The 24,324-nt window shown below is 46.1% G+C and overlaps 2 protein-coding genes across 6 annotated transcripts in view; both read right to left on the bottom strand.

Annotated features, from left to right (window-relative positions):
- The window catches only part of LOC124052702 (NACHT, LRR and PYD domains-containing protein 12-like), a 231,900-nt gene that overhangs the window by 172,982 nt on the left and 34,594 nt on the right, over positions 1–24,324 (bottom strand). The window lies entirely within an intron of this gene.
- ttbk1a (tau tubulin kinase 1a) overlaps positions 1–24,324 on the bottom strand; it is a 35,575-nt gene that overhangs the window by 4,042 nt on the left and 7,209 nt on the right. For 3 of the 5 annotated variants that reach the window (XM_046376901.1, XM_046376892.1, XM_046376882.1), the window contains exons 3-14: positions 23,369–23,516; positions 22,807–22,880; positions 22,067–22,207; positions 21,436–21,540; positions 16,013–16,078; positions 15,813–15,905; positions 15,303–15,428; positions 15,067–15,218; positions 13,965–14,175; positions 13,238–13,410; positions 12,579–12,919; positions 11,597–11,778 (exon numbers count right to left, since the gene is read on the bottom strand). In XM_046376901.1, the coding sequence (XP_046232857.1) occupies positions 11,597–11,778; positions 12,579–12,919; positions 13,238–13,410; positions 13,965–14,175; positions 15,067–15,218; positions 15,303–15,428; positions 15,813–15,905; positions 16,013–16,078; positions 21,436–21,540; positions 22,067–22,207; positions 22,807–22,880; positions 23,369–23,516 (1,812 nt within the window). Of the gene's footprint in view, positions 1–11,596; positions 11,779–12,578; positions 12,920–13,237; positions 13,411–13,964; positions 14,176–15,066; positions 15,219–15,302; positions 15,429–15,812; positions 15,906–16,012; positions 16,079–18,168; positions 18,311–19,595; positions 20,301–21,435; positions 21,541–22,066; positions 22,208–22,806; positions 22,881–23,368; positions 23,517–24,324 lie in introns of those variants that run through there. The other 2 variants (XM_046376910.1, XM_046376919.1) reach the window with 2 other exon arrangements.

Genomic DNA, 24,324 nt, shown 5'->3' on the forward strand with positions numbered 1-24,324 from the left:
CATTTTTGCCAGTTACAGAACCTTCAAAATGGAGACTTTCCTGGTGCTAAGAAAAGTACGCTAATTTTTAGTTTGACCACTGTTTGTGGTCACATATCTGGAAATGATTTTACAAGTAAAAATTATTAAAATTGATGATAATATGATATAATATTTCTTTCTTAAATCAACTCAAGCCAAATGAACACCAAATATTTTTCAATTTGAACATTAGTAGACTAACACAATGCTCCAACCAAAATTAAATTTGTTCCGACAGCCAAATGTTTGGAAATGTTGCACTAAACGAACAGCTGGAGTCCAATACAAGCACTTGCTCACAGCTAACTGTTGTTATAGCAGCAGTTGGAGTGCACTGCTACCTGTACCAGTATTTTGGGTTTACATACCACATAAAGGTAAAAGTTGAAAGGACAGTTTCAACCTGTTGTAGATCTTGGGTCTTATTTTATTTGTACTTGCCAAAGTTCCTATAGACTACACAGAATAAATGAACACACTTGAAATGCCTTTTCAAGGGTCCATTGACTGCAAAACTGCCTCAAGTCCAGATGATCCAGGAAGTACCTGTGAAAAATCTGCCAACTGTTTACTGTGGGCATCATCATCACTAACAAACAAAACACATAAGTGATGAACGATTCTCTGACTGTCAGGACAAAAAAGGCTCTAGCTGCTGCTTGTCATGTTGAGTCCAGACTGGACAGCTCTGATCCGTGAGTATCCGCTGTAGCAACAGTGTAAATTCTTTACAAAAAATCACAGACGTTTTTCAGTCAGAGTTGTATATTCACGGTGTTTCTGTTGTAAATACAGTACAGTGCTGTTTTCTGTCATTTTACAGTCAGAAGTGCATGTCGTACAAACAGTAGATCTCATGCAAAGAGTGCCGACGGTCGGTAAACAGTCTTTTGGTACGACATACCGTTGTTAATGCTGTGGATCGTTTTTTAAACGCAGCATGTCGTCGGCAGAACAAGCACACTCAGCTTTCTACCACCTCTCTTTATCTGAATGTGTTCATGGTGACACAGGACAAAACACTGACGTGTACCAGTGACAATCTTGTACAGTAGGTGAATCATATTACAGGTGTGCAAAATAAAGTTTGTTAGCAGCTCGTCCACTTCATACATTCTCTAAGTGGTTGTAGTGTAACGCTATGCTATAAAACAGGCAGGGTGTCCTGCACTCAGCATGAAGCAGCATGAAAACTCGACAGACTGGTGCTGTGAGCTAATGTTAATGCCTCATAAGCTTAATGAAACGGCAAGTGGTGCATATTTATCAATGTAGCCCTTTTACACACTGAGAAAGCAAATGTTTGGCTTTCACTGCACAAAATGGCCGTCCTAGCTAGTCTCGCGTAGCCAGATCTCGTAAGTGTTCAGTAGACTTTGAAGAATACTGATCGAGTGACATTCAAAGTAACATTACAGGGTGTTGCTTTGGTATGACGTTACAGCCTGATTTCACCAAATGCCATATGAATAACATGTCATTTCACATGATATCACAACTTATTTTTTGTTACTCGCATCTTTCAATGTTGTATTTTTTTGTATTTTTCTGAATGTTGGATCTTTTAATGCTGCATCTGGATTTTTCCATGTCATTTTCGGTACAAATATCAGAAAGAAAAACTGTTGTGACGTATTTTAGATCACTTTGGATGTTAGCAGCTAGCAGATATTGAACAGACTCACAGCTCATCACTTCTTACAGTAACACGGTGGAGACAACGAACCAAAAACTGAAAGCCTCCATCTCTCAGGATGGATCTGATTTAACATCTCATTTGAAGTGGAAAATTTACTAGTCAAACCATTTTCATGTTTTGTAAAGATCTTCTAATGCAATACGATGAGAGAGTCTAAAAGGGTTGTAAGGCATTTGATTGGAAGTGGACTAATGAAGCAATCATTCAAAAGCGTGCAGACACTACGGTGATTATAACCAATAATTAAACCACGCTATATTGAAACAAACTATTGATGCTGTTTTTCTGATACTACTCCATATCTGTACTTGTGCAGTAATACTGTACTGTAATATGTTTGGAGGGAAGTGAAACACCCAAGCGGTTCAGCTGATCCCACTTCTTTTCAAACAACCCAGCAAATCTCCGTAACAGATTCTAGGGTTTAGGATTTTATGGGGCACTTTTGCAAGCTGAGATTTCAAAGACAATAAAACATATAGATGGTGCCGAATCACTTCAACATCAACAGAAACTTTGGGATTTGGGGGATTTTGTATCAAAATCAAAATGTCCTTCAAAATATCAACTTTTGTCTCTGACAAGTCAGCTTTTCCACCTCCTCCATCTCTGATTCTTCTACCCTGTGATCAGAGCACTTGGTCATTGGATAGACGATGCTGTCTGATTTAATGGCATTTCCACCTGAGAATTTCCCCACTGTGGGACTAATAAAGGTTCATCTTGACTGTTGGACGTTGGTCTCTCACCAACTAAACAACCTAAACACAATTTTTGACAATTTTCTTTTCAAATCTACCCGGAACAACCGTTTCAAATGGAGACGCCCTAACATGCTTTCACTAAAACAACAAATGATACAGCGATGTTCAGCTTGTGAAACACACTCTGGCTACATGTACAACGCATGCCCTTACAATACAAGCGTTACTGACTATAACATTATTAACCTTTGTACTCTTTGCTCTTTCAATATTTCGTTTTAAAAAGAACCAAAAAAGAAGACTAAAAAACAGGAAATTAGTCATCATTGGTTTTGCCAATCTCAAGATCAAATCGGAATAATTACAAAAGCAGAAAACGGGTCTGGTATCATCTTTTGGCTTTCTCATTTTTTTGACTTTGGTCAGAGCAGGAAGTTACTTACCAAAGGAAAAAACTGAAGGTGAACTGACAAAGACAGAGTTTGATGGTGTGTTGCACTTGCTAGCATTGTTGCTTTGTTCATTTTTAGTCCTTTGGTTGCACGCAGGGTATGAAGAATTAGTCACCAAATTCTTACGAAGTGCACAGTCTCATGCAAAATTAGCACTAAATACAGACAAGTTAAATAACAGACCCAATCTATATTCACGGGATAGACAATAGAATAAAGACAGCAGAATCTTTATTTTAATTCAAAAACTGTCTTTGTCAATTCATCGCAAGTTTTTCTTCTTGGTATGTAACAGACCAAAACCAAATAACAAAACCCAACCCGTTTTCCGGTTTGTCATTATTCCCATTTCATTTTGAAAACAGCAAAACCACATAATGTCTCATTTCTATGTCTTTTGTTGTCGTTTTAAAACAAAATATCAAAAGAACGATGTGGACTGTCGTGTGGACTGTCGTTCTGATTCATTGCTTGAAATGGAGAAAATGGCACACTGTGCTATGAGCAACATCTCACTCTACTTGACTACAGTCAATACGGGACTTTATTTTGGAATTATAGAAGTGGTTTTTATTTATATTAGCCCATTAATTACCTTTATACCCCTGATCATTTTTTAAGTCTTCCAAAGGATGAATTTCTTTCCTTTTAGACAAGTTTTCAGTTAATTTCTGTACAGACTTGAAATTTCATACTAACAATCCATCAAAAACATCTTTGTCATCTCATCATGTTTACTGATATTTCTGTGTTTTGACGGCATGACTTAAAGAAGTCTCTTTTTTGTTACAACATCCCACATTTCACTTATTGCATCTGTGTTTTGCATCCATACAGAGAGAGCCCTGGCCCGGCTGAATCCGCCTCAGTGATAAAGTGCAACAGTGAGGTCCAGTGGTCAGAAGGTAGTGATGGACGAGGAAGCACAATGGAAATAAGGAGGTGGTCCACACACATGACAAGATGTCACAAGCCTTGAAAACCCTCACCAGAGACCACAGGTTTCAAAACACAAGGAGGCTCAGAGCTTTCACTTAATGTCATTTACAACCAGACAAAACTACACCACAGATGACCCATCAAGTCATCTTTAAGACCTTAAACACACCGAGTGGCGGCTGCCCAGAAAACACCACAATGGCTGCCCGAACAGATCATCCAATGGAGTCAAAAACCTTTCTGAATGCATCTCTCAATAACAAGCCTTAAGAATGATGCAGGATTGACCTCGTCCCCTGGAAGACCTGATTTAACACAAACCCAACAGCCAAATGTTGAACGTTGCAGCTTTGACAGTGAAATATTAAATCTCCCTTCAGCCTCCTGTAGGTTGGACAGGCTGCGGTTCCTGAAAGAGCCTTTGATTTCGTTATCTGGAGATTGTGACTTAATCATCCGTGACAAGATATGTTGATTGCAATGCTGCCAGTTTTGGTTTTTGGTCTTCAGATTGACTTGAAATGGACTGAACAACCAGCCTAACAGAGAGTCGCTGATGAAAACTGATCATTACATCCTGATCTCACAATAAAGACAAAAATCCACAGTCTGCAGTCAGGCTAGCAGTCCTGTTGGCTAAATGCTAGCGTCAGAATGCTAACATGGCAAAGTTTAGCAGGTAAAATGTTCACCGTCTTCATCATCTTAGTTTAGCATGTTGGCTAACATAAGCTCACCATAAACACTGAACACAAAGTGCAGCTGAGGTGAATGAGAACGTAATACAAGACACATTACGGTGCTGACCTCATGGTGGCGCTAGATGCTCCAAGACTCATCATCATACAGTACGTCCAATAGTTGTCAAGACAATTCACTGAAGACCACAAATGTCAGTCTCATGTTGGCGCTAAAGACCAGACCACAAACAACCAAGGTCAGTAGGAATCACTCTTTGGACCATGACCGCCTGCAACAAATCTCAGTCAAGTAGCTGAGAAGTTTCCAGACCAAAATGGTGGACTGAATCACAGATGACGAGAAAATGAAGTCATAATTTCCATATAAACTAATTTTTAAATGCAACAGCTGTTCAAAGTCGATGCAACAGTCACACGAGAAACTGATGAGGACCAGACAGAGAAGACCAGCAGCCAATGAAACTGCATCATGGTTCCCTTCCCATGATGCTCGGCGTCATGTTTAACAGTTTAACAACCCCCATGTGAGCTCCGCCTCCATTTGAGGTCCCCGGCCAATCGGAAACATTGAACACAGCCGTGTCTGCAGGCCTCAGATAACTTCCTGTCATACGGTGGCCCTCAACAGCAAAATCCAACATTTAATTGTGTTTAGCTTAAGCATTCTAAGAATCTGAAATTTAAATTAGAAACTAAAATTCAGTACATTCAGTAAAAAATGTCAGACGTCACAGAACTTTATGATTTGTTTTCTCTTGTTGTGATTTACGAGTTTTGCTTGTTAATTCGTTTTGCAAAAAAAAGTGAGTTAGTGAAATGCTGTGAGGTTTTATTTTATGTTTTATGAACCGTCTTCGTGTCATTTTTTTCCCCTTATATTTGTGAAACAACTGCACCTCAGAGCCACCGTACACACTGAGCACAGTCACGTGTTTTGACTCAACGTGATTGGTCATCACACCTTCAGAACGGATTTTCACAGAGAAAACTCACACTTCAGTCTTCACACAAAACATTTAATGAAGCGGGACATTTGGATCACTGGGTTTGGACGGCGTGTTGGTATCCGTGTATTGCTCGATGGAGGGGATGATGGGAGGGGAAACGCGGACTCCGGAGTCTCGGTGCAAACTGTTGATCGCCGGGACGACCTGCATTCCTCGACGACGTTCCTTCGTTTCAGCAGGAGACGTGGAAAAAAATCAACAGAATCAAAAGCAGAAATACTGTAAAGCTTAACAGTCTGTTAGCAGCCCCACTCAGTTTCCTCCTCTTCTCAGACACAAGAAGGAAAGGTTCAGGTTCACGTCATTTCCTCCGGTTTGCCAGGTGTGGCGTGTGCAATGTAAGCTTTGCAGAGGCTTCGTACAGTTTATTGCATGGAAAATATTTTCCGGCGTCAGCACTTCTTTCTTCTTCTTCTTCTTCTTTTTCTGTTCCTCTGTTCAAACATTAGCTGGCAGAGCTACGTGAGTGTGTGTGTGTGTGTTCACCAGCACAGCGGTGCTGCTGTGTGCCAGTGATATGGCTTGTTGTGGTCATCACCTGGCTCTCCGCTTCAGGTGTGTGTGTATGCAGAGTCGGCACAAACCAAATCTGAAACGAACTGTTGGCGTCCTCTGTTGTGGTCCCTCCCAGCTCGCGGGGCAACACGAACGATTTGAGGGTCTTCGTTTCAAAGTGTCACTTTGCACTCTTGTGCTTCCTGACGTGTTGATGAATCAAATGAATGTGCTGCCCTCAGCAGTCAGACTGGAGGCTGAGGGGCATGAAGGCCCAATTCTGTCCTACAGGTGGACTGACTCTGCATACATGTGTCAGACGTGTGTGTGTGTGTGTGTGTGTGTGTGTGTGTGTGTGTGTGTGTGTGTGTGTGTGTGTCTGTGTGTGTCTGTGTGTGTCTGTGTGTGTGTGTGTGAGTGTGTGTGTGTGTCTGTGTGTGTGTGTGTGTCTGTGTGTGTCTGTGTGTGTGTGTGTGTGTGTGTGTTCCTGTGTGTGTGTGTGTGTGTGCCTGTGTGTGTCTGTGTGTGTGTGTGTGCCTGTGTGTGTGTGTTCCTGTGTGTGTGTGTGTGCCTGTGTGTGTTCCTGTGTGTGTTGCGAGTCCATCTCTCAGTCCTCTCAGCTGCTGTTCTTGTTCATGAGCTTGGCTAACATCTGCTGCAGGTGCGTCCTCGACGCGTTCAGGACCGAGTGTCTGCTTCGCGGACTGCCGGGCGTCGGCAGGGTGCCGGCGTGCCGCCGCCGGGCAGAGGCGGTGGCGGCGGTGATGTGGGCGGGGCTGCTCTCGGCCGAGCGGCTCCTCTGGATGAAGCTGCCTCCTCCGTGGGGGTACTGCTCTGTCTCTAGGGTGGAGGAGGAGAAGACGTAGGAGGCCAGCCTCCTCAGCTGATTGGGCCGCGCTTGGTGCCTGTCGTCTTCCAACTGCAAGCAGACCAATCAGAGAGAGGGAGGGGAGGTTAACGAGCGGAAATCGACTCTTTGTAAGAATAATTGCTTTACTAAATGTTTTCCTTCGGCTACATCCCAACACTCTGATTTGACTTCCTGCCCTCGTCTCCTTCCCCTCCCTGTCCAGACGATAGACAGGAGAGAGCTGATTGGTGCTCTCGCACGTCTAAAGCCTTCAGCTGATTGGTCAATGGTAGCTCGGGGAGGAGCTCGGGGAGGGAAGCTGAGGGAGCGTTGGTATGAATCTGTCTACAGTTACACATATCAAACACTAGTTAGACGCTAAGGGAAAGTTAAGAGGACGGCTCTGATGTACGTCTTCCCCCCACAAAGAAGCACTTTAAAAAGGACACAAAGTCACCAGCACGAACACTGCACATTCTGTATCTCACTAGTCTACAACAGTCTGAGCTGTTCACTTCTGAAGCAGGATGATCACTGGAGATGCAAAAGGAAAACAGGGAACACAAAGGAGAGATGGAGTCGTCAGGCACACCAAACACAGACACAACGGAGGAAAAGAAACAGGGAGGAAATACGTCCGAACAGAAGGAAAAGGAGGAGGAGGAGGAGGAGGAGGAACAGAAACTGAGTGAGAGAACAGATTTAAAGGACTATTCCTAAACTGTGCTTACCCCGAAACATCACTTTATTTCTTCTCGTGTTGTCCCCATGGCACCCTCGCTCTTTTCTCTCCTCAGGTGAGTCAAACCCGACATACTGTGTACTTTTAAAGCGATAGGTCGCGGGAAAAGGCATCAGTAGTGATGTGGAGGGCGGGGAAGAATTGGAGAGGAGTAAAGAAAGAGAATGGCAGTCCTCGATGGTCTAGCAGTGACGATCAAAGCTAAAATATGACTAAAAGACGGATTTGTGCGAACGGACGAGGCCTTAAAGGATGAGATGTTACACTGCAGATAAAGTGAAGTCATGACATCCAGCCACGAGTATGGAGGACCAAACCTGACGTATCAGGAACAAACAGATGAGTGCATGAATAACTCAAATGGCCACATGAACGGAACGGATGCATAAAGAAAATAACGAAAAAGCTCGATAAAGCACCACACCATGAAGAAAATCCTGCTGGAGGAAAATGAAATGTAAAATAAATGTTAAAATCACTTGTGCATATTCGGACTCTCCAGAGGTTACATGCTAACAGTCTGGTGACCTCTGACCTTCCCTCTCCATTACACACACACACACACACACACACACACACACACACACACACACACACACACACAAAACAATAAATCTACTGTCGTGAGACTTTCAGTGACTCGTTGATTTGCTGGCATTTTGGCCTTCACTGTGGGTAAGAACAGATGAATATAAATAATGTAAAGTGAGAGGTGTGTGGTGTTTGTTCAACAGCCTGTAGGGGGCAGCACTGTGTACTGTTAAACTGCTATTAAATGATCACACTCTTTATTCATATAGTTTTTTAATTATTCAGGTTTGGTCCTCCATAACAAAGTGCTCACACAATAAATTGGTTTTAAAAGATTTTTCTCTGAATTATTTAGTTCTAAAGTTTGAGTTGAAAGGTTTTGTGTTTGGAATATTCAGAATATTTGGACTTTTTCAGTGTTCTTTTATTTGTTTCTCTTTAGTTTCTCGTTACTGTACCGACGCCAAGAGGTCCTGAAAGATAATCCACATCGTGGTGCTATCTTTTGAGACCTGTGGGCCTCCGTACATTTGGCCAAAGCACAGTAAAGTTCTGAGATGGACGTCCCTCTGGTGACGTGAGAAGCTAATACTTTCAGCTAACAGAAGACCAGCGTGTTTTTCCTGTTTGTGTCTGTCCTGGTCGTGTCCAGGTGATCCAGGTGTGCTTAATGGTGCTTCAGTCTTCATCTGGATAAAGGAAGTCAAAACCTGAAAATGTGACTGCAGCCTGCCTGAAGGTGTGTATTCAGGACAAACAACAGAACCGTCAGGGACAGTCAGACCACGGCTTCACCGAACCCTCACGTTACACTCGGCTCCTCCTGTTTCCTGGCAGTAAACCCAGTCTGCCACGAAACCCTGTGACCTTTCAGCAAACAAACTGATCTGAAGGCAGCGGCTGCACATGAACCAAGTCCCAAACTGGACCAAACGGTTCTGAAAAAACCCAAACTGTCCTCCCAGCTGACGGAACTGAACGGACCGTCGGACCCAATCATAAAAAGGTTATTTTTATTTATCTTATTTCACCTGAACGCCACCTTCAGGTAAAGTGTAGAAAACCTGAGCCTTTCATCAAAACAGACCTGGAAACAACAAACTCTGACGGCTGAGCAGAACCAACAGAAACGGGTCACAACAAGCTTCCCGAACTCCGCAGGATCATCTGAGTGACAAAACCGGTTGGCCGTCTCAGTCCTAAAATATGCCAGTGCTGCCTTCATGGACCTGAAGGCAACATGAGACATCCAGCGGTCCATGGGGGCCCTCAGGTGTCCTGACTGAGGGTCCCGGGCTGCTGGTGGACTGCTGGACCGTGTGATGAAGATTTTCCATCCTTTACTTTCACTTCACTCCACACTGACAACATCTGCAAACGTCCCACATCTGTTTTTAAAACCTCACGCTCTACGTGACATGCAAATGACAAATGCATTGTGGGTAAAGTCGGGTACCGAGTTCACAGTCTGAGAAAAGGATGTCAGCAGTCAGCATTCGGAAGGCCACCAAAAACTCCTCCAGAACTAAGGATAGACTCACTCCCATCCTCCCCTCCTCCCCTGCTCTCCTCACCTCCTCCTCCCCTCCTCTGTTCCTCTCCTCCCCCTTTCCTGCTCTTCTCCACTCCCATCTCATCCTCTCCTCACCCCCCCTCCCTTCTCCTCCTCCTCCCTTCCTCCACTTGATGTAAGTCCAATATGGACGTTAGTTTCTGGTCTTTTTTATTTTAGTTTGTTAACAGTAAACTTCCACCCTGAACCAACTTCAGCTTCAACAAACCACCAACTGTGAGTGTGTGTCTGTGTGTGTGAGTGTGTGTGTGTGTCTGTGTGTGTGTCTGTGTGTGTCTCTGTGTGTCTGTGTGTGTGTGTGTGTGTGTGAGTGTGTGTCTGTGTGTGTCTCTGTGTGTCTGTGTGTGTGTGTGTGTGTGTGTCAGTCTGTCCCACTCCCCTGTTGTGTGTATTGTGGGTGTGAAGTCACCTGATGTCACCTGACGTGTTGCTCTACCTGCGCAATCATGTGTGTGACAAATGAATCCTGACTCGTGTGTCAGGAGGTGGAAACATCATGAGAACATCGTGTCGCATCACACAGCTGCTGCTTCCCACTCGCTCCTTCACAATAAAACAAAGCACAGAGGTGGAGGAGACGGCAGCTCCGTCCACGCAGCCGGACGCTAAAAGCCGTCTGTCACCGGCAGTCGAGGAGGAACCAGGCTCCGTCAGCACCGTCAGGGTGAAGCTGAACTCGTCCTCAGCTTCTTCAGCTGCCACGTTGTTCTGCTCTGAAGCTCAGACAGAGAAATTTCACCCGACTTCCCATCATTTTATTGGTTGAACTGCTCCTTTAATGTGGTGTAAAACATCCCATTGGACTCTCAGCAGGAAGTCCCACCCCCCTTGTCCAGCTAGCTTGTGTTCCTTCCATTGGATGTTTTCCATCCACATTATAACATGAATGAGGTTCTACTGCAGTACTGAAACTACAACTCCCATGAGGCTTTGACAGCCTGTCCACGCTTCAAGTGTTCTGTCGTCAAAGACAGGAAGCTGGAGGTACCATGTCTCCCGCTGAGACTCAGATGCTGGTCCTGGACAGACTGACTGCCTGTGACAGACATCCAGCTGAGACGCCTTAAAGGACAAATCCAGCACCTGCCCACATGTTTTCCTTTCTGCCTGGAGTACGACCAAAGTGTAAATGAACACTGCAGGCACTTCATGTACTACAGGTATGACAGATACTGCGGAGAGTACAAGGTGAAGTACTTCAAACTGTGTGTGTTGATGGGGATCAGACCTCAGTGCTTTCTGGGCCCGAGTCTTCTGCATATGTACTGTCTGCAGGACCTGTAGGACCTGTGAGACCTGTCAGACCAGCAAGACCTGCAGGACCTGTAAGACCTGTCAGACCAGCAGGACCTGCAGGACCTGTAAGACCTGTCAGACCTGCAGGACCTGCAGGACCTGCAGGACCTGTAAGACCTGTCAGACCTGCAGGACCTGCAGGACCTGTAAGACCTGTCAGACCAGCAGGACCTGCTGGACCTGTAGGACCTGTAGGACCTGTAGGACCTTTCACGGTGTCAGTCTGGCAGCAGGGTGACCACCTCGTCCAGGTGTTCCAGGTGTTCGTCACTGAAACCATCATTTGTTAGTTTTGATTTTTATGTTTAACTTGTATACACAGTGTACTGTAGTACTGATACACAGCTGATATGCAGCGGAGGCAACCCCTTCATGACTGGGCTAATGAGATGCAGCTAAACCTCCCGCTGATGGAGCCACACTTGCCGGATTTGTCCTTTAGGCTGCGTGTTGATGGACACATTAATGAGGAGGAGGAGGAGCTGCTGCAAAGCACCTCCTCTTGGGAGGTGAACCTGCACCACAGCCACTCCCCTCCTCACCAGAGAGCTGAGCTCTCCTCTGATTGGCTGGCTGGGTCTCTTACCGGTCTCTGAGGTCCAATGGGCTCTGACTCCCTCCGCCGGGGGCGTCCCGAAGGCAACGAGTGACAGGGCGACTGGGCGGGACTGCCACCGCTCCTCCTTGATGCCTCCTCTTCCGTTAGCGTTAGCATCCCGCGGCTGCTCTCCCTGGTGTGGACCTTTGGACGAACCACCAGCTCCCCTCCTGCAGGAAACAAGATGTTAACCAGAGTCAGCAGAGACTGAGGCCGGAGGTCACAAACATTTAGCCCCAAAGCTGATTCAAACACAACCGTAATCCAACAGACCGAGCAGTTTAATGTTAGCCATCCAACAGCATGTCCAGTCAACACACAGAACTGACAGTCAGTGAAATGTTTTGTCCTCGGTTGTCTCAGATGGACATCAGTTTCAGCTCCATGTGTCCAGTGCAGGACGAGTTAGCATAAAGACTGGATCAAGCTGTTAGTTAAATAAGCTGGAACGTGACGACTTTAAGCTCTACTTCAGAATAAAGTTCTTCAGATAAGCTTCACTTTTTGGCCATCCATTCAGAATACTGCAGTGCTACAGCGAGCCAGTTGTCCAGAACAACTGCACCAGTCCAGAACAGGACTGGATATCAAGCCGAATACCAACTGTGAGATCTGAATGAAAATCGTTCCCATCATCCTGGTGACTTTTATTTAAATAGTTATTTAAAACAATAACTTTGATCAGAAAGCGTTATTGTGAGGCTGCTCGTGTTTAGCCAACATTTAACTTGTGGTGTTGAATCAAAGAAAGAGTTGTTGCAGAAAAAGATGTTCTGTTCTTTGAGTGTAGGTTTCATTTTGGTACCAAAACTCAGGTATCATATTAGCATCAGTATTGAAAAAGATTTTATCAGACATACATCCAGTGCAGGACCCATTTTTGAATCTAAAACCTTCTGCTTTTAGGCCTGAAAGAACATTTAGTGTTTCTTGAGACCTGGTTGGTTAAGGTCTATACAGGATCTCCTACCTCCAGCCCTGAGCCTTCTCCTCTCCTCCTGCTCCTCCAGGGGGCGGAGTTCCTCAGGCTCCTCGTCTGTGGTCCCCGACGTGGTTGGCTGGAAGTCTCGAAGCTCTGCCTCTTTGTCGATGATCACCCACTCTTTGCTGTCAAAGTCCTCCTCCTCGGCCAGCGGGACGGAGCGGATGAAGGCGTTGCTGTGTGCCTCCTGGTCGACGGACGCCACGGACACCTCCTGACGGCCGCTGACCTGACGATCGCCGCGGCAGCCGGGGTCGACGGACAGCATCTGAGCCGGCTGGGAGGAGTAGACGTGACGAGACGGAGAGCCCAGGATGTCCATCCTAGACCTGGAGGACACACAGGCAGACGCGTGGATACGGATTAACAGGGGGGGAACGTGACTCGACAGTCAAGTCCTGGTCAAGTCTCAGTTCAGTTGAAACCAGGTCAAGCACAAGTGAAGACAAAGTCTCATCACATAATAAATAACTTCAGTCCACCTGGCTGGAAAACCTTCAGCATTCAACATTGAACTGATCCTGAACAAGAACATCAACAGAAGCATCAACCCCAAACTGTGCTGTTCATCGATCATGCAGTCAAATCCTAAAACAACATAAAACCACCTGTTTTCAAAAGGTGGATGTGATAAAAGGTGACATCACCTCTGTCCGTAGGCGTCGGCCCGACCCTCGGCAGCGGACAGACGGTCAGACTCAGGGCTGTTGACCCGGCGGTACCGCAGGGACCGACCCTGACCTGTCGGGGACTCTGGAGCTCCACCTCGAACCGGCGACACTGGACATGTCACCCGACCCGCCTCCTCGTCCTGAGCCCCCTGAGGTGGGACAGGAAGTGATGGTTTATGGCGCAGAAGTCACTTAAACACTCCGGTATTAATTTATAATTTAAAGTAAAGGTTTTAAATGGCATAAAATAAAATTTGAGGGCAGCAGAGAGTGCTGATATTTTTAAAAGACAACTGAAATCTGGCTTTTCACTGAATTATGTTTATTTATTTGCCTGATTATTTATATATTTTAATTTGTTTTACCATTTGGTTTCTTCTTCTTTTTTTATTTTCTGGACTGCTTTACTTTGAACACCCAACTTTGTATTTCATTTCTCATTGTCCTCTCTTTAATGTTTTATTGTTTTAGAGTTTATTTTAGTGATTTATTTTATTATCTAAACGATCCTTCCTGTGGTGTTTCCTCAGCAGTGTTTATTCATAACTGCAGCCACAGTGTGTGTTTGGTGTGCGTTTTGTTTGACTGATTGATTGATTGATTGATTGATTGGAGACTATCAGAGTACAAATACTTTAAATGTGGCTGATTAAAGATGGACTAAATGTCCCCCACCAGCCGTCCTCTGACTGTCACTTCAGACCTTGTTCAGGCTGATCCTGAGTCTGTTGCGGTTGAAGTCTGTGTCCTCCCAGGCCTCTCCTGGCTCTGCCACATGTGGGGCCCCCGTGTCACCGGGGGCCCGGCTGGACGGGGCCGGAGGGGCGTTCTCCTGATCGCTGAGGTGCTCGTCCTGCAGAACGTCGTCAGTGTTCTCCCGCAGAAGGTCTCCAGGACCCGGCGTCACGATGGCTCTGCGGACATAAGGGACTCTGATGGAGAAACCCTTCAGAAACACACCGTACGAGACAGCAAACATCTGCAATCATTTCCACAGCCTTTGGGTGTATGTGGTCACGTGGGGCCCCCAATAAAACTAAACATGAAAGTAGTTGGTCTACATTTAGTCAAATGTTTTGTTGCAGAACAAAAGCGACGACGTGTAAAACATGCCGAGAGATCGACAGCAGGAGGCAGCAGATCTCCTGAGTGACCGGAGATCTCCAGCCGACCGCTGCTCGCTGAGCTGCCTGCTGTGATCATCTCAGGCTGCAGCTGTGGCTACGGTTAGCTCGGTTAGCTCAGTTAGCCGTGGAGCAGCAGAGAAAACCGTCAGAGCGGGAATGTTTTCGCAGGATTCATTTGGACCAAACCAGAGGTGATCATGGTTTTGTTTCTGTCGTGTACAAACTGCACCTGGAACAACAAAGCTGCAGACTGACTGTTCACTGCAATGCTCACCTGTAAGGAGGTGAATCAGTGTGAGAACTGCTGATGCCGATCACAGGCTGAACAAAATGCAGTTCAGACAGAAGGGATAAATAAATCAGTCAGCGTGGTCCTTCAAATGTGGTGAATGTGAATCAAGTTCTTAAAATAAGCACAAATTCTGACCTCTCAAGCCTCATTCACACAAAAACAGCCTCTGTGAATCTGAGCTGAGCGGGTCCTCAGTACTGCTGAGGTCTCCAGATCGCTAATCAGGCCTGAAACAAAGACTCTCTGAGTCTAGAGATCCTGAGGAAGAGGAAGTGACTTCAGTCTGCTGAAACATCATGTCTTCATTCTGATTAAGCATCACGCTCTGCTGCAGGGAGGAGCTGTGGTGGTTTTAGGATGTTGGGTGCTACATGTTGGGTTCTTACCCCACCATGGCGGCCGTGGGTCGGGTGTTGTGCTGTGGCTGCGTGGAGGCGGTGGTGGACAGCGCCACGTCGCCTCCCTTCTCCCAGTCGAAAGGCTCGTTCTCGGTGATGATTCGCTCCTTCATGCTGTTCTCAAACACCGACATGAGCAGCTGGACAAAACGACAAGACGGACTCATGAATCCCAGCTCATGTCCAGCTGTGAGCGCTGAAGCAGCTCACGTCACTCTGCGTACCTGGTAGTCCGGTTTGGTGTAGTAGTCCAGAGCCAGGACGTGTTCCAGGAAGATGCTAAAATCTGAAGGCATGTGTTTGAGCAGCAGCCGATGGTCGTAACGCTCTTTAATCTGGCCGACTTGTTCCTGAAAAACACGACACCGAATGTCAGTCAGTCAGTGAGGATTCACGTCCAGCTTGGCCTTTCAGACATAAAACCAAAGTAACAACCAGCTCAGGTTCACTGTGGCTCCAAAGTGAAACATGACAGCAGTGAAGCCAGCGTGTGTTGGCTACAAGCTGGTTAACAAAACATCATCAGGTGTCAACCTCTGGCAGAAACAAAGACAAGTCTACAGCTAAGGCAACGTTATCGGACTTTTCTGCACTCGCATGTTCACTTTTGTCCAGTGGGAGGAAGTGCAGACACGTCGGCCATCTTTACACACGTTCTAAACCACTCAGCGGGCGTCGCAGTACAAAGACATATTACTCCGTAGTACATGTGTACATGCTCACAGGAAACAGACCTTATCTTTGATCTTTCGCCATGGCAACTGTCCAACAGTGAACTCCACCAACATGTAGAACAGCGACCACAGGTCGTCGTGGCGACCCATTTCCTGTAGGAGAGCAAAACAGACACACCATTAGACGTGGCTGTGTTCATCAGATTTATTATATTTTTATTCATCCTGAAGACCTCCAGACCACCACAAACAGCACTGACCTTGTTTTTGTGAGCGTTGACTGAAGCGTATCGGACCGTCCCTCTGAAACCCGCCACGGTCCTCGGCTGAACACGAGAAGACGCAAAACCATAACTCAGGACTACACTCCAGCAAACAGTCAAACATCAGGAAACATCATGTTTGTCAAACAAACACAGCAGCGAGAGTTCAGATGTTTTCTGTTCTCTGGCTCCAGTCGTCTCATGGAGAATTTAATCTCATCAATCAAAACAAATCTGATCCACCAACCCGAACTGAAGTCTCCACAGAACACCACGTGTAGGAACAGCAGCACGACAGGTGACACAAGCGTCCAGGTGGCAGGTGAACACTGAGGCATGATGGTCACCAGTTCAGACCGCCGCATGTGCATTCAAGCTACACTATATGGACAGAAGTATTGGGACAGCTGACCACCACACTGACAGGGACTTCAATGACGTCTCATTCTAAACACACAGACAGCTTTGCAGCTCTAACAGCTTCTATAGACTGGGACTGGCACCAAGCTGCACTTTATTTACTTCACTTTGTGTTTTATATCTTTCATAAGTGTTCTTTTTTAAGTGTTTGTGTTATTTAGATGTGCGCCTTTAAGCCGGGAATCTCTGCAAAATTTCATTATGTTTGCATACCGACAATAAAGACTCTTGATTCTCCACTGATTCATTGATGATCCATTGATGGGGTTGAGGTCAGGGCTCTGTGTGGGCCAGTCAAGTTCTTCCACACCAAACTCATCCAACCATGTCTTTATGGAGCTTTGCTTTGTGCACTGGGGCACAGTCATGCTGGAATAGAAAAGGGCCTTCAACAAACTGTTGCCACAAAGTTGGAAGCATAGCATTGTCCAAAATGTCTTGGTGTGCTGAAGCATTAAGATTCCCCTTCACTGGAAGTCAGGGGCCGAGAACAAACCCTGAGGAACAGCCTCATAACACACCTGGATTCAGTAATAAAGAGATATGTCCCAATACTTTTGTCTATATGGTGTAACACTTTTAGCTTAGTGAATATTTTGATGCCACATGCAGCATGTGTGCGGGTCTCTCATGTCGCTCTTGATACTCGTGGATTTCTGTGAAGCCTGCTGACGGCTCAAACAGCACAGTGCAGCTCAGGTTTTACGAGACGATGACATCAAAACGAAACCAGCACTTTGACGCGGTGCTGAGGAGCAGCAGGAAGAGGACAGACAGATGCTGAGTCGTCTCTGTGATGGCCAAACATCAGCAGAGGGTCACGCTGCATCTCCGCAGCCTCCAGCCCCTCCAGGAAACGCAGGCCGTTTACAATACTGTTCGTGTGTGTATGATGACGTGTTCGGTTCCCGTGACAGCTGGGACACGCGTGATGATGTCGATCTATTTCGTGGTTGTGGCAGTTTTGTTTGTTATATGCTTCCTATCGTGGTTTCTCCTGACCCTCCTCTGCCTGTGAGCAGCCTGTTCTCACTGACGTTGGCGGGTTTGTGCATTTTGATCCGCTTCCTGTGTGGGTCCACTTCCTGCTGTAGATCAGAGTGAAACCATCGGCGGGCTCCTCTGAGCCACTGGAGGTCCAACACTCCACAGGGAACAAACTGGACTAAAGGACTCTTAATGTGGTGGACGGGAGCCATGAGATTATTGTTGCGTGGACGACGACGTGCAGCTGCCGCCGCTGCAGGAGTCGCGGTGGGACTGAACTGATGCTAACTGATGTTTCTAGCCTCATCCATTCGCAGTAAGAAAAAAAGTCTTCGTGTCAAACTTTAGAATAACCAGATGTTTTCCTGCAACTGTGGAGGGAAGATTGTTTGTTTCTGCAGGAAAGTAAACAATGAGCTTTGATTTGTGAAAGCTGTAAAATGTGTTAATAAAGTTAAACTGACACCTCAGTGTGTCTGCATCATCTAACGCCGCCTGTGACTGCCGGCGGTAAAGCGCACGACATGTGGATATCAACATGCCACTCGTGACACATCACCAGGTGGACTCAGGTGATGAAGCGTGTGGTGAGGAAAGCCTGAACACATGAGATCTGGATTCTGGAGCTGAAAACTCCTGACGCAGTCCGGTTTGTTGTTTCCCGAAGCCCCGAGCTAATGAGCTAATGAGCTAATGAGCTAACGAGCTAATGAGCTAACGAGCTAATGAGCAGCTTCAGTCTGTACCATTTAAACTCTACTTCAGCGGGCGGCTGGAGATGCGGCTGTGACCCCTCTGTCGCTATAGCAACCACTCACATCCCTGGGTAACCATGGAGATGATGGAGAAACGGGAGGCATGCACGTCAAAATCATAAGTCCAAAGGAACTGTAAGAAAAACAAAAACAAGACTGAAACATAAAAGGATGAAACACAACTGAAAGTGAACTGAACATCCTGCACACACAGTTAACCAGTTCAGGGTTCATGGAAATACACACACACACACACACACACACACACACACACTGCAGCAGCAGGCGTGCAGTCTGCTGCTGGGTTCACACTGGTCCACTAACTGGACCCTGGTGGCCCTGCTGAGTGAGTGTGAGGAGGAGGAAGACTTGAAGCAGACAGTACTGTTCATACTGCAGGTAAATCAATCATATTAACTGATCATTCTGAGCTGCTTTCAAACTTTCTCTTTGCTTCCCAAAGAGAAATTGATTTTGTACGTTAACCAAATAGAATAGAAATAGAATAGAAAGCTTTTATTGTCATTGTACAGGTACAACGAGATTTCCGCTTTCCCATAAAGTGCACACAGCAATAAAGTAAACAAATCCTCAACTGGACAAAATGCGTCACTGCACGTCTCTGACACCTTCGCCTTCATCGTGAAAATGAACAGAGCCATGTTGCCGCTGGTCAGATCTGATCCGGTGTTAGTGAACAATAATATTCTATCTCGCTGGAAAGCCGACTTTTATCATAGCCAAGTTAGCAAGTGAAGTTAGCAAGTTAAGTTAACGAGTGAAGTTAGCAAGAGAAGTTAGCGAGTGAAGTTAGCAAGTAAAGTTAGCAAGTGAAGTTAGCAAGTTAATGAGTGAAGTTAGCAAGAGAAGTTTGTGAGTGAAGTTAGCAAGTGAAGTTAGCAAGTTAACGAGTGAAGTTAGCGAGTGAAGTTAGTGAGTGAAGTTAGCAAGTGAAGTTAGCAAGAAAAGTTAGCAAGTGAAGTTAGCAAGTTAACGAGTGAAGTTAGCGAGCAAAGTTAGCAAGTTAACGAGTGAAGTTAGCGAGTGAAGTTAGCATGTGAAGTTATCAAGTAAAGTTAGCAAGTGAAGTTAGCAAGAGAAGTTAGCGAGTGAAGTTAGCAAGTAAAGTTAGCAAGTTAACGAGTGAAGTTAGCGAGTGAAGTTAGCATGTGAAGTTAGCAAGTGAAGTTAGCAAGGTAACGAGTGAAGTTAGCGGGTGAAGTTAACAAGTGAAGTTAGCGAGTGAAGTTAACAAGTGAAGTTAGCAAGTGAGCTTGCTGGTGTGCTGCACCATGGAGCTGCAGATTCTACTGATGATTCACACTGCTCTTATATCCAGAATCACTTTAAGGATTTATGTGCTCAGGAGGAACCAATGAGCCTGAAGCTTTGAATCACAGACAGGAAGTCAGACTCACGCTGGGCCTGCTGCTGAAGAACCTGGTCATGTGGTCTGAATCAGACTCTGCTGTACCCTGATGTCAGCTGGGGGGACTTCCTGTTTGAGCCTGAATCCAAATGTCTGAGAGTCTGAGAGTGCTCAGTGTCCAGTACACAAAGCAACTTCACTGATTACCCACAATTCACTGCAGCGTGCATGTAATGTTTTAGATTTTCCAACCGCTGAGTACAAAAATCAAAACGAACTTCTCACCAAAGTGTGAATCCGTTCTTTACTAAAACGCTACTTGAATCTTGTAGGCCCAGAATAAGCAGAACAACAAGCAGAATCACACGTTTTCCAACTGGACGTGAACGCGTCACAGTACGTACGACTGATCCGTGAGGTCTCAGTCCGTAAGTCCATACGGTGGACATTTGGATTCAGCCAGAAAGAACAGCTGAGATGATGGAGGAGAGGAAGAAGACAGGCAGAGTGATGAAGGGTGGGGGAGGGAGGGAGGGGATCCTCTCAGCTGATTGGACAAAGGCTGACTCAGCGAGAGAGCGAGCGAGAGGGAGAGAGAGAGAGAAAGAACAAGAGAGAGAGGCTGACGCACGCAGGAGCATCAAATATTCATCTCACTGCTGCAGGAGGAGCAAAGGAGGAGCAGGAGGAGGAGGAGGAAGAGGAGGAAGATGAAGAGGAGGAGGAGGAGGAGGAGGAAGAGGAAGAGGAAGAGGAGGAGGAGGAGGAGGTGGAGGAGCAGGAGGAGGAGGAGGAGGAGGAGGAGGAGGAGGTGGAGGAGCAGGAGGAGGAGGAGGAGGAGGAGGTGGAGGAGGAGGAGGAGGTGGAGGAGCAGGAGGAGGAGGAGGAGGAGGAACTGGCAGTAAATGCAGCTCACGTACTCGCTGGTCTAAAAATAGCTCAGAGTTGAGTTTGCTGGAGAGACTTCAGAGATGAATGGGAGAAGAAGTGAAAGCGAGAGCAGCTGGCAGACCTGATCACTGACCAACAAAATCATCTGCAGGCATCTGGCACTTTCACAATAAAAGCCCTTCACTCAACAGCGTGTATAAATGGACTCCGTCAGTGAGGCGGCTCAGGACGGTCCGGCAGCCTACAGTCGGTGATGTGGTGACCGACTGTGGTGCAATGCAGCAAACACACCCGCCTGTCTGCCACGCTGCCTCCATCTTTAGATCGTTACGGACCAGCTTAGAGCGAACAGCAGAGGATAACCGTGTGTGTGTGTGTGTGTGTGTGTACACAAAAACACTCCTGCAAAAACAAAAGAAAGACAATGAAGCGATAAAATGACAAAAATATGTAAACTAAACCAAACATGTTGACGTGTCCGCTGAAGTTACGTTTAATTTGAAAGTCAAAATTTAAAACTGATTGGCTATCCTTTAAATTAGACCAATAAATAAAAACAAATATAAGATGGCCTTTTACAAAGACTTATTTTAAAGTACAGCCAACTCATGATGTTCATGAAAAATAATTAATGAATTCATGTATTTCCTAATTTTTTTATCTGATGTCTTTTGATGTTTAATTCCAGCAGATAAAAAGGTCTTGGACTTCATGACTGTGATTTTGTGATTTTTGTGAAGCTGAAGTCACAATTATCAGACCCAAAATCATTATTATGACAACTGATAAAAATGATGGTTCTCCAGATTTAAACTTGTCCTGTCCTTTAAACTCGCCCTGTTCTGAGAAGATCACAGCAATTTTTGTTGTTATTATTTCTGCATTTTCATTTGTATTATTGGCAGGACTGGTCTTCCATACAGCTCACTCAGCATGTTCGCTCTGTTTGCTTTGTGTGCCTCACCGTCAGCGTGAACGCTGTCGATAAAGTTTCTTACCGGGCGGACCTCTCCGGTGGTGTTGGTGTACTGCCGTGCCAGACCAAAGTCTAGCATGTAGCACTTCCTGTAGGTGGAGGGAAGTCGGCCCATGGCGAAGTTTGACTGCAGGAACAGAACAGGACAGAAACGACAGCTCAGCTAAAGTCCGACCTCTTACTGTTACGTTGATCAAGTCCTGATCCAGAACTCAGGAATGTGGTGAAATGTGGCTGCGTAATCACCAGCCTTAAGACTGCAGAACAAACTCACCGACTCGGGTCACATGACCGTTAAAGTCACGTGATGCTAACCAGCAGGCTAGCAGTTAGCTTACGAGATCAGAACACCAAATCAGCCTTCAGATTTCCACTAGCACCACTTTTACACCAAAGCTTTTTGGTGCAGAGTGAAAGACGCTTCGTGGGGAATCTTTCTGTCACGTGACTCGATAAAGAAAGAAAGTTTTCGTTCAACATTTCATCGTGAAAAATCTTTGTTGTTTTCTTTTGGTTTGTTTTATAAATGCATGCTGATGCCTTTAAATACCAACGAGTCCGTCTACAGTCCCAATACATTTCGAGACACATGGACAGAAATAAATTCTCTCTTCTCAGGAACAGGACCAAAGAAGAAGACACTGTCCTCGTACCGGTTTGATGTCGCGGTGCAGGAAGCCCACTGAGTGGATGGCCTCGATGGACTCCAGGATCTGCTTCCCGAGCCGCAGGGTGGTGCTCATGGTGAAGGTTCCTCTGGGCTGACTCCTCCGCAGGTCGGCCAGGTTACGACCCTGCAGCAGCACAAAGCGCCGACGTGAAGGGAGACTGTAGGGGAAGTGAACGCCTCCCTTCAAAACCCTCACAACACTGTGACTGATGTGGACGGGACAACCTTTTACACGCTTTGAAACGTCACCCACAGCTCAATCGTCAACAACCTAAAGTCTACAGGGTTTTACTCCTTGAAGTGAACCGAATTCGGTAAAAAACTTGTGGTTTCTTCTGAGTGGCAGAAAGCCACCGATGGCCTCTCAGCCTGCCTGGATGCACTCTGGGTACTTTTTAACATCCACAGTGGACGTTTGTAAAGTCCTCTGCAGCTCGCGTTCATGCTGAGCTTTGCCATCCACTTCCTGTGATCAGAATCTACATGTATTCAACATTCAGCTACGACTCCCATCAGCCAGGCAGACCGGACTGACTGTCTGGCTGTAGCTACAGCTAGTGTTAGCTCAGTTAGCCGTGCAGCTAGCTGCAGCTGACTGGATCGTGCCTGGACGGCGATCACGGGCGGAGTCACTGTGGACGACGGAGGACCGGGACTGGACACAGACACCGGCGGAGGACAGTTTGGAGACGAGGACGAAGACAAGTCCACACTCTGACTCACCTGCAGCTGCATCACCACGTAGTTGAATTTGTCGTTTCTCCCACAGCCAATAAACTTACAGACGTGGTTTTTACCTGGAAAAGAAAAAGATTCAACATGTGACACTCTGGAAAACATTTGGGGTGAACTGTTCCTTTAAACCTGGATCATTTCTTCTTCTGCTGATGACGAGAACACATGAATTTACTCTGCAGGTAACCTGAAGGACGAGTGATGTGAATGAACCGCTGGAACTTCTCCATCATCTGATATCTCATCCTCGCTCTGATTGGTTGACACTCCGGGAGCCTCGAACCTGCGCTGATGGAGCCGCTTACTGATTGGTCGATTGAGCAGAGTTTAACCCGAGAGGGCGGGACTAATCTGGAGTTATTATTTATCAGAAAACTGAGCTTCAGATCAAAGAGGAAGTTTTGATAAACCTGAATGAATAAACGTCATGTGAACCGGATGTCTCAGCCCAGTGTGTCTTCCTGCAGTCTGAACAAAGGACTGCAAACCAAGCCAGCACCTGAACCCGAGCCGGGTCCACATGTGGGACAGTGTGTTGAAGGTGTCTCACCCTGCAGCTTCTTCAGCACCGCCACCTCCATCTTCAGCACCTGTTTGGGCTGCTGGGCCGACTCCACCTTCAGCGCCACGTTCTCCCGCGTCAGCAGGTCCAAGGCCTCGTAGATCTCCCCGAACCCGCCCCCACCGATCTTCTTCAGCTGGGACACAGGAGGCAGGACAGACTCTGGATCAGTGTTAGTCTTCATTCTGATGTACACCAGTCACACGAGCACCACAACATCCAACCTCATCTCTCAGTACAAAACTTCACCTGCTTTTTAGCATAGCTTAGTTAGCAAGCTAACTCGCTAACCATGTAGCTGTGTGTGTGTCAGTGTGTGTGAGAGCGTGTGTGTGAGTGTGAGTGTGTGAGTGTGTGTGTCTGTGCAGCAGTTCAGTAGAGACAGTAAAGTGATCACTGAACTGCAAACAGCCTGCAGGCTAAAAGCTGCGATGTGATTGGCTCAGACAGGAGCTGCATTATGTAACTTCTTATTTCAGGAAGCTCAAAGGAGCACAGCAGGATTCATTACATGTAACACACACACACACACACATTATTACACACAGTCCTGTCACGTGCACACAGTTTCAGTTTGTATTCAGGTGTTCGTCTTCTGAAAACACACTGTGTGAATTCAGTACGTGCAGCAGTGTCCTCGAACGCACCGTCAGCAGAGTGACTGGTCCATGTGGACCGTGTAAGCACAGGAAACAGTTTTGTGATGTATTTCCTGGTTGTGTCAGTAATGATAATAATTCATAAGCATGAAGGAGGAACATGTGAAGGGTTTTCCTCTTCTCCCTGTAACGTATGATGTGCTGTCCTTTGATAGGCTGTCAGTACCACTTTAACTTTAATTCTTCAAAATATGATAAAACCAACAGTGGAATTCATATCAAATGAAACAACACAAATGTTGAAATGCAGCTAAAACACATCAATAATTAAAAAGTTCAAAGCTT

The sequence above is a fragment of the Scatophagus argus genome, chromosome 2 (genome assembly GCF_020382885.2).
Source record: "Scatophagus argus isolate fScaArg1 chromosome 2, fScaArg1.pri, whole genome shotgun sequence".
NCBI lineage: Eukaryota > Metazoa > Chordata > Actinopteri > Scatophagidae > Scatophagus > Scatophagus argus.